General features: G+C 51.1%; 1 protein-coding gene across 1 annotated transcript in view; it reads left to right on the top strand.

Moving 5' to 3' along the window:
- The first annotated feature begins 8,931 nt into the window (after positions 1 to 8,931).
- The window catches only part of COPG1 (COPI coat complex subunit gamma 1), a 33,400-nt gene continuing 31,838 nt past the window's right edge, over positions 8,932 to 10,493 (top strand). The window contains exon 1 of the mRNA XM_060239708.1: positions 8,932 to 9,161. Coding sequence (XP_060095691.1) covers positions 9,125 to 9,161 — 37 coding nt within the window. The 5' untranslated portion in view covers positions 8,932 to 9,124. The remainder of the gene's footprint in view (positions 9,162 to 10,493) is intronic.

Here is a 10,493-nt window from a genome sequence, read left to right as displayed (position 1 = left end):
AGATTTCCCATAAGAAACATCTGGCAATCATTTGAGAGGGGGTCAGGAGGTCTCCTGCCCCATCAGGGCAGTTGCCCCTGTTCCCATAAGAAGCAACTGGCATCCACTGGGGGGGTCAGCCAGGGTCATCTAGGCCTTTCCCCCTGTGCGTGAGGGGGTTAGGAGGGCAGTCTCCATCAGGGCCATTGCCCCAGTTCCCATAAGAAACATCTGGCATCCTTTGTGGGGGGTCGGTGCTGTCAGTTTGATATGCGATCTTGATGTGAGACTCAGAAAATGCCTTTCATTCCTCCCAACATAGTTTCCAAAGCACCACTTTTACGCACACACAAATGCCATGCATTAGGGATGCCAGCCTCCAAGTGGGGGGATCTCCTAGAATTACAACACATCTGTTTTTGAAAAACTCTCCGATTGCAGAGCACAAACCGTTGCAAAGAACTAAACCTCCATTGTAAAACCCCCACAACAGCAACCATTTTACCCACACTACAAACTCCTCTCAACAAATAACCAGGGGGCTGGGTAACCCCTACCATTTGTCTCCACCCATTCCCCAACGGGGCAGTTGTCCTCAGTCTCATAGAGGTTTCCCACAGGAAACACCTGGCGTTCATTTTGTGGGTGGATCAGGGGGCCTGCTGCCCCCATCAGGGCAGTTGCCTCAGTCCCCATAGGAAACATTTGGCATTCATTTGTGGGCGGGGGGGGGGGGGGCAGCTGTCACTTTGGTATGCGGCTTGATGTAAAGAAGTGTACACCTCATCTACTACTTGTGTGCATATGTATATATAGCCTTGAAGCCTTCCCTCCTGCCCCGGCACCAGCTTGTCAAAGCCTTCCCTCCTGCCCCTCAGTCTGACAAAGAAACTCAAGTGCACTCGCCTGCTGGTGGGCTGTAACATAATGTACAATGTAATGTAATTTTGAGTGGTAGATTGGGATGTATTTCTCTGATCTGGGGACAGGGGAGATAACTCTACATCCACTTCAAAGAAGAAGATGCTGTGAGGGTACCTCCACGCTTGAGAGGATACGGTGTTATGACAGGGTCTCAGTTAATTACTCTCAACAATCTTCTTCATGGTCTCTGTGCTTCACACCCGTGGGATAGTGCGCCTGCGCTGATCCCCGAATCGGTACCTGAAAAGCTCTGGATTTTTCCGCGCTCAGCGCCAATGGGCATGCACAGGCATCCCAGTACGCATGCTCACCGGCACCGGCTCGGGGATCCCGCCAGTTCCTTTCTGACCGCTGCGCTGAGAGGTTTACCTTTCATGTTCCTCCGGTCGGTGAGAATCTTTGGCTTTGCCTTTCTCTGTTATACTTAGCCCGTTTATTATTTTCTTAGTGTAGATAGATAGATAAGTTAGTTAGTTAGTTAGTAAAAAAAAAAAAGTTTTTTCCGTGTGTGTTTGTCGGATTTCCCTTCGGGGTTCTCCTTCCCTTGTTTTCCCCCAGTTTCTTCCCCTCAGAGGACTCTGAGTGGGTTTTTTGGCGACTACCGTCTATGGACAGTCGCTGGGGGTTTTTCAAGCGCTGCCGTGCTTGCGGGAAAAAGATCGCCCCCCCCCCAGACGGCCATTCCTTGTGTTTACTGTGTTTGGGAGAAGCGCATCGCGTGGATGCCTGCCCGCACTGCCTTCGCTTCTCCAAACAAACGAGAAGAAACCGAGCAGCCCAACTGTCGGCAGCGTTGACCAAATCGGCGCTTCGCCTGCAGGGATTGATGGCGACCTCGTCGGCACCGAAGATGGCAGACACCCTGGCATAGGAGCGTGCATCAGCCGATGCGGCTCCGGCTCTGACCGAGTTGCCAGAAGAGCGCGGCTCCACAAAGCGTTCCCGTGAGGGTTCGGTGGACACGCCCACTAAAATGCGCCGAGACGACTCAGGGACCCGAGTTCCTAAGAAGGCAAAATCAAAGGAAAAGCGGAAGCGACCCCGCACTCCTTCGCCTTCGGTCAACGCTTCGGCCCCGGTGACCTCAGCACCACCGAGGAAGATCCTGGCTTCCCCGCGCCACAGCCCGCTGACTCAGCCACGTCAGTCGACCTCGGAGCATGAGCGTGAGATCGATTTGACCCAATGATCTTCCTCTTCTGGATCACGTCAACTCAGCGCGAGCGGGTTGGCGTCGGAGGTAGAGGTTTCGACACCGATAGTCCAGCCGATACCGATGAGGCCCCGAGAGAGACGAGAGGTGGACCCCCTCCAGGCACCTCGTCGCTTCCCGATACCACCATGGGAACAGCGTAGGTGGCAACCTCTTTACTCTTATTACCCGCCGTACCAGTGGTACCCAGAAGAATTTCCGGAGTGGGAACGGGAATCGGAGTTTTCTTGCATGTCTTGGGTCTCGCACTGATCCCGGAAGGCGTCTGCATCGGTATCGATCCCCCCGGAAAGACGCATGGTCCCGCTCGAATCTCATCGACGACCATCGCCACCGATCCGGTCTCCCCCGAGGGAATGGACGCCGATGTTATCGGAGCACTCCGCCCACCAGGAATCCTCGTCATTGGCCTCAGACATCGAAGTCCAGGACGTGGAGCCCTCACCGGTCTCCCAGATGGCTGAGGATCTTCCGATTTCACCGTCGGAGGATCAGAAGTCATATGGGGACCTTGTGAGGAGAATTGCAGCCACTCTCAACCTGCCTGTGACTCAGCCAGAACCAATTGTGGACGATAATGTGTTCGATATAATGCAAAGGAACACATCCACAGCTATTGCATTGCCAGTCACCAAGGTGATCCTTCAAGCAGTTAAGGAGCCCTGGAAGAGACCATCATCCATGCCAGTCTCCTCCAAACGGTTGGACCACATGTATAGGGTCCAGGAGGCAGGAGCTGAGTTCCTCTTTACCCACCCGAGGCCAAACTCAGTGGTCGTCTCCTCCTCTTCTAAGGCACGTAAAGTCCATTCCTCTCCACCAGATAAGGAAGGGAAGAAGATCGACGGCATGGGCCGCAAGGTCTATTCAGCAGGGGCACTTGGAGTGAAGGTATCTAATTATGCAGCTTGCATGGCTAGATACCAGTACTCCGTGTGGGAACAACTCTCCCCTCTTCTCTCTTCCTTGAGTGAGGATAAAAAGGCTGCCGCCAAGAAGTTACAGAAAGAGGGCCTTGTTGCAGCCAGGCAACAACTGGCTGCAGCAAAGCACATGGTGGAGGCTTCGGCTAAGGCCATCACTTCCGCTGTCTGCATCCGGCGCCACTCCTGGCTTAGATCGACTGCTTTGCACCAGGATACTAAGACCTTTGTGGAGGACTTGCCGTTTGAGGGTGATGGGCTCTTCAGCACCACAACAGACACGGCGCTGCAGGAGTTTGACAAGAGTGTCAAAACCTCGAGGAACCTGGGCGTGCAGGCCACTTCTAAAACCCCCAGGTCCAAACAATGGCATAAGCCTTGGGCCAAGAAGCCGTACCAGAAATTTTCCCCTGAGCAGCAATGGCGTCCTCGCCCCTCGCAAGCTGAGAGACCCTCCTATTCCGGCAACAACAGGAGCCGTTACGGGTCCCAACCAACGGGCAAGTCCAAGGGTGCTTGCCCCCAGAAGCAGGGGCTTTGACTTTCCTCCAGCACGCGTTATCGCCCTCACTGGTGTAACATCCATCCGCCTATGCCCTTTCCTGCCTGCCTGGGAGTTGATCTCCACAGACAGGTGGGCTCTGTCCATCGTAAAAGAGGGCTACAAAATAGAGTTTGTTCAGACCCCGAATCAGTCCGTGGTAGTTACCACTCCTTTTTCCCCACCTCTGCTGGCGGAGGTGAGCAACCTCCTACAGAAACAAGAGAAAGTTCCGTTGGAAGCCAGTACGAGAGGTTTTTACTCTCGCTACTTCCTGGTCCCCAAAAGGGACGGGGGCTTGAGGCCTATCATGGATCTTCGGAATCTGAACAAATTTATTCTGTACCAGAAGTTCAGAATGGCTACGCTGCAAACAATCCTGCCTCTCATCAATCAAAGGGACTGGATGGCGACTCTGGACCTCAAGGATGCCTACTTCCACGTCAGCATCCATCCGGCATTCAGGCGTTTCTTAAGGTTTGCAGTGGGTGCTCGGCACTTCCAGTTCAGAGCCCTTCCGTTCAGCCTGTCTACTGCTCCTCGGGTGTTTACGAAACTGATGAGCGTTGTGGCTGCCCATCTTCATCTTCAGGGAGTTGTTGTCTTCCCGTATATCGACGACTGGCTTCTTGTGGCGAAGTCGAGGGAGAGTCTATCGACGCACATCGTCATCACTCTGCGTCTTCTCGACACCCTGGGGTTGCAGGTCAATCTGGAGAAATCCCATCTTACTCCATCAAGGACAGTGCAGTTCATAGGGGCTCTGCTGGATACAGACCAACACCAGGCATTTCTGCCTTCGCAGAGGGCAAAAGACATTATCAGTCTGGTGCAGCTTCTTCAAAGGCGGCAGTGGGGCACAGCCCAACAGCTTCAGCGGATGCTGGGGTTGATGGCGGCGACGACAAGCGTGCTATGTTTTGCAAGACTGCGAATGAGAGGTCTTCAACTATGGTTCTTGCGCCATTTTCGTCCTCTCAGAGACTCACCTCGAAAGAGGTTCACCATCCCGCCTGCAGCTCTTCAATCACTGCAATTGTGGGAGTTGGAGAGCAACATCTGTCAGGGAGCTCCCTTCCATCTTCTGACCCCTACTGTGACTATCACTACCAATGCTTCCTTGTGGGGGTGGGGGGCCCACCTGGAAGATCTCTCTGTGGGAGGTCAGTGGCCACCGAGACTGGCTCGGTGTCATATAAATTATCTAGAACTGCTGGCAGTTCACTTTGCCCTTCGCTCCTTCCGCCCGCTGGTAGCGGGAAAGACTGTGGCGTTGCTTACGGACAATACCACTGCCCTGTGCTATATCAACAGGCGGGGGGGGGGACAGTGTCTCGTCGGCTCTGTGCGTTGGCGATGGATCTCTGGTTGGAGTGTCTCCAGTTCGGCATTTTTGTAAAGGCGACACATCTTCCGGGGGTCCTCAACATACAGGCAGACTCTCTCAGCAGGGGTGGGGCCTCTCCACACAAATGGGAACTGCAGTGGCGTTTCCTAGAGCCTGTGTTCCAGCTTTGGGGGTACCCACAGCTGGATGTCTTCGCCACAGCCGAGAACAAGAAGTGCCCTCTGTTCTGTACCAGAGGGGGAGAGGATCCAGCCTCTCTGGGAGACGGGCTCCTACTTCCATGGGGGGGGGGTCGGTTCCTTTACATGTTCCCGCCTCTGCCACTGCTGACGAGGGTGGTCAACAAGCTAGCACAGGAAAGGCCACGCTGTATTCTGGTGACTCCTTGGTGGCCCCGCCAGAGCTGGTTCTCGATCCTGCTCCAGCTGTCGAGGGGGGTCTTCTACCAGTTCCCAGCGGAGCTGGACCTGCTGTTGGCTCAGGGCGGGCACGTGTTCCACCACAACATGCCGCATCTGAAGCTGACAGCGTGGTTCATCGACCAGTAGGGTTTTCTAACAGGGTCCAGCAAGTCCTCATGAGCAGTAGGAAGCCGTCCACCCGTGCTTCTTACGGAAGGAAGTGGAGGAAGTTTAGTAAGTTTTTGGCTGACTCTCCTGTGCCGCCTGGCAGTGTGGGGATCTCAGCAATTTTTGAATTTTTATTGACCTTAGTGGATGAGGGCCTGGTTTTCTCCTCCATCAAGGCAGCTATTTCTGCTTTTCATGATTTAGTGGAGGGGTACTCTGTTTTTGCTCACCCTCAGTCGAAAAGGTTCCTGAAAGGGTTGTTCAGGCTACATCCACCCTCGAGGTCCCCCCCACAATTGTGGGACTTGACTCTAGTTCTGGACAAGTTGACCCGTCGTCCATTTGAACCTATGGCAACGTGCTCTCTACAACTTCTGTCATGGAAGACTGCATTTCTAGTTGCCATCACATCAGCACGTCGTGTGGGGAAGCTCACGGCGATGCGTTGTGACTATCCCTACCTCGCTTTTCGAGAAGCTGGGGTTTCCCTAGCTCCAGACATTACTTTTCTTCCCAAGGTGGTCTCTCAGTTCCACCTTAATTTAGAAGTTTAGTTACCTACATTTTACCCTAGCCCTTCCTCGGACGAGGAACGCAGATTGCATGCGCTGGACATTAAGCGTGCTCTACTGTTTTATTTAAATCGTTCACGGGGTTTTTGTAAAGACAAGCAGCTTTTTGTTTCATATGCTGCTCCCAAGTTAGGGTCCAAGATTTCGTCTCAGAGGCTATCAAAATGGCTTACGGAGACGATTAAACTTTGTTATTTGTTGGCGAAGAAGCCTTTACCTGGACCTGTTCGTGGGCACTCCACAAGGGCAATGGCCACGTCGGTGGCATTCCTGAGAGGTGTGTCCCTTTCCGATGTCTGCAAGGCTGCTACCTGGTGTTCTCCGCATGCCTTCATGAAGCATTACGCGCTGGACGTGCATGCTCAGCAGAGGACTCGGTTGGGAACTGCGGTGCTGCAAGCTTTCTTCAGGTTGACCGTCTTCCCTCCTCCAGGTATGTTTTGCTTGCTAATCTCCCATGGGTGTGAAGCACAGAGACCACGAAGAAGATAGACAGGTTGCTTACCTGTAACTGTAGATCTTCGAGTGGTCATCTGTGCATTCACATGTCGATGCGCGTAGAGAGACCAAGAGGGTGATGCTTAGCGACGCAAGAATGAAGGCTGTACACAATAGCTGTAAAACCACTATATACATTTATTTACACCAACTCACTCTCCTGACTGACAATATGCTCCGCTGCACTCCAACTCCTTTAACCCACAATCACCACTGTTGCTCTGTACATTTATACATGGGACAGCCAATCAGCAACTTGCTGTGTCGTGCTGACTCTGCTGGCTGATGTAAGACTTCTGGCAGCCAGCCACCTGCTGTCAGGTAGATCATCTAAGCCTCTAGATCTACTTTCTGTTTTGCAGCACATGCTATAAGCTGTCTGTTTACACATAATAGTGACATCACACTACCCGCCCTCCTTCCCCACTGCTGACGGTCTCCCTCTGGTAGGGGCTTCCAGCGGTCAGGAAGGAACTGGCGGGATCCCCGCGCCGGCGCCGGTGAGCATGCGTACTGGGACGCCTGCGCATGCCCATTGGCGCCAAGCGCGGAAAAATCCCGGGCTTTTCAGGTACCGATTCGGGGATCGGCGCAGGCGCACTATCCCATGGGTGTGAATGCACAGATGACCACTCGAAGATCTACAGTTACAGGTAAGCAACCTGTCTTTCTACAATTAAGGATACATCTGCCTATCAATCTCCAATTGTGAGATATTTATTACTTTCACTATGCCCCCCCCAAAGAATTAAACCCAAACAAATGGTGACCATATAAGCCAAGCTTTCTTTTTGGTCCTTGAATCTGTTAAACATCTTGCCCTGACCTGGATAGCCCAGGCAAACCTGATCTCAGGTTTGTAACCTAAGCAGGGTTGACTGTGGTCAGTACTTGGATGGGAGACCTTGAAATACCCAGTCAGGAGGTGAGGGCAGGATTATTCAGCCACCTCCCTGAATATCCTCCAGGCCCCCAGTGGGGGTTAGTCACCAGAGGATGACATGACTTTCAGGTGCAGACAGACACACCTGCCTACTCATATATTAGGGTCCCCTGAGCATCCTGACTCAGTTGTACCTCTTCCCTCGCATTACGTTATGTTACATTACAATCTATTATTCTAATCTATTAATCTAAATAAAAAATGAAATACAATAGTATGGCTCTTCTTGGGGACTGATGAGAACACAGATTTAAGGGCTGAATGAGGTTAGCATATGTGGTGAGGTAAGAAACCAATATCCCTGTTAAGGACTGCGGATTCCATTTTTCTGAGAGCTATAATAATTTGCAACTCAGCAATTTCCCTTTCTAGTCTGTTCCTTTGCATTAAAAAAGCTACTCATTGAATCCCCTGGAAGGCTGAAAGGTTCTTCTACAGGTTTCTCAGTCTTGTGGTTCTTGATGTCAGATTTGTATCCATTTATCCTTTGGCATAGGGTTTGACCTGTTTGCCCTATGTAGCGAACTGAAGGGCATTGTTGGCATTATATGGCATACACAATATTAGAAGATGAATATTTGGGGTCAGGATTTTTCTCCAGGCCAATTTGGCCAGTGATCTGGGAGGTTCCCTCTCCCCCAATCTTCTGGGCATGGAGCAGGGGTCACTGGGCATGAGAGGGAGGGGGAATATTCGTGAATTTCTGCATTGTGTTGGGAGTTGGATTAGATGACCCTGGAGGTCCCTTCGAACTCTTATAAATCTGAGATGATGTATGTTGTTAGATCCAGTGATTGTACTGTCTGAGTATTTGTGGCAGCAAAACTGAAATCTGGGTTTACTGCAAGCTCCGATATCAGTGCCCATGTTCAAATTACCTGTTGTATTATTGTGGGTGAGGAGCGTGCCTGCACACGAAAGCTTGTACTCTGAATAAAACCTGGTTGGCCTTAAAGGTACCGCTGGACTCAACGTTTGTTCTGCTGCGTCAGACCAACACAGCTACTACCCACCTGTATACAGAGGGCTTGGGCCGGCATATCTGTTCCACTCCTCCTCTTACACACAAGAGGGCGCGCAAGAATCAACTTTCCCAAGCAGCCAGCATTTCGGCCCTTCCCCTCTCTTTGCTTCTGTTCTCCGCCCCTTCTTCCATTGCAGCTTCGCCAATCACGGAAGACTCAGCTGGGTCGGGACCTCAAAGCTTCCCGAAGGCTCCAAATCCCTTTGGCTGTTGAAGCGTTGCCCGCCAGCATTGGCTACAGGCTGAAGGACGACACGATCTCGTCACCTCTTTAGCTCCGCCCTAATACTGGCAGCCACGTATTGCCCTCTGCAGCCCACCAGCAGACGAGCGCGCTTGCGTTTCTTTGTCAGGCTGAGGTGTCTCTAAATGACAAGCTGGCAGGAAGTGGCGCCGGGACAGGAAGGAAGGCTTCAGGGCTATATACACACACGCACCCATTAGGGTCCCCTGAGCATCCCGACTGAGTTGTACCGCTCCCCTAGCATTTCTTTTCTTCCCGGGATCTTTGCCTCTCCCTTTGCCCTGGCTAGGTCTCCTCTGCTGAGCTAGACTGCTTGATTCCTATCGCCTCTGAATCCAGGGACAGGATGCTGAAGAAGTTTGATAAGAAGGATGAGGAATCGGGTGAGTGTGTCAATGCAAAGCAGGCATGTGGTGATGAACATCTGTGTGCATGTCAGGGCTTGGGGTTTCGTTGGCAAGGACACTGCAAGGTCCAGTCCTACCTGGTTCTGCTTTGGACAGGATCTCCATTGCGGTTCAAGGAGTGAAATCCTGGTTATATGAGTCCTTTAATGTGAATGCCTACTATGTCAAGGCTGTGTGGGAGAGAAAGCAGAAGTAACTTGTGCTACCTGCATGTAGTTATATCTGGTGACTGCATATCCCAGAAAAATCTGGCCTACTGTCAGTATCACTTCCTTGAAGCTAGTTGTGTACATTTTGTGTGTGCTTTTAAAAACTTATTTGGGTGATCATTTCAAACTGTCATGGTTTGCATCAGAGTGCTGTGAGGATGATCATAAACACAAAGAAGGGTCCATTACCACAATTGCTTTTTGCTGCAATCAACATACCGTTTGCTCTAGAACATACTGTTTGCTCAAGCAGAATAGTGGTCACCAGTTGCTCATTATGCCATTACAGGGTAAAAAAAAACCCCTTGGAATAAAGTTGGGTTGATGCATATTGGTCTCTGAGTTATGCAGCATTTGAAGACTGCAGATTTATACCCTGCCCTTCTCTCTGAATCAGAGACTCCAAGCGGCTTACAATCTCCTATATCTTCTCCCCCCACAACAGACACCTGTGAGGTGGGTGGGGCTGAGAGAGCTCTCACAGAAGCTGCCCTTTCAAGAACAACTCCTGTGAAAGCTATGGCCAACCCAAGGCCATTCCAGCAGGTGCAAGTGGAAGAGTGGAGAATCAGACTTGGTTCTCCCAGATAAAAGTTTGCACACTTAACCACTACACCAAATTGGCAGGTTGAAACAACCTGGATGATAAAATTAAGGAACTGAACTGCTACCCTATGTAATAATTTCAAACATATTACTCCTAGCAAAGGCAGGATGATATAAATATAGTTCAGAATGCTGTCTATTTTCAGAGTAAAATATTGAACTGAACTACATAGTGATTTAGCCTTTTGGGGTTCCTTGAAATCACAAATACATTTTTATCTTGCTTTTCCCCTGAGGACCTCAAACTGGCATATATCCTTCCTTATGTTCTACTGTCTCCTTCAATGTAATCCTAAACAGGCTTTCCTATGAGTAAGGCCCACTGAATAGAGCTGAGTAGGAATCTGAGTAGACCTGCATAGGATTGCAGTGTTTTTGCTGCCCCAGTAGCTGACTGCGTAACTGACCCAAGGTCTCCCAGAGAGCTTTCTGGCAGTGTGACCTTCCTTTCCCTATGCTCTAAAGCACCACACAGTGCTGGCTGTTCTTAAAA

Source organism: Heteronotia binoei, chromosome 5, assembly GCF_032191835.1.
Source record: "Heteronotia binoei isolate CCM8104 ecotype False Entrance Well chromosome 5, APGP_CSIRO_Hbin_v1, whole genome shotgun sequence".
Taxonomy (NCBI): domain Eukaryota; kingdom Metazoa; phylum Chordata; class Lepidosauria; order Squamata; family Gekkonidae; genus Heteronotia; species Heteronotia binoei.
The sequence above is the reverse complement of the archived record's forward strand: the minus strand, read 5'-3'. Positions and strand labels throughout refer to the sequence as shown.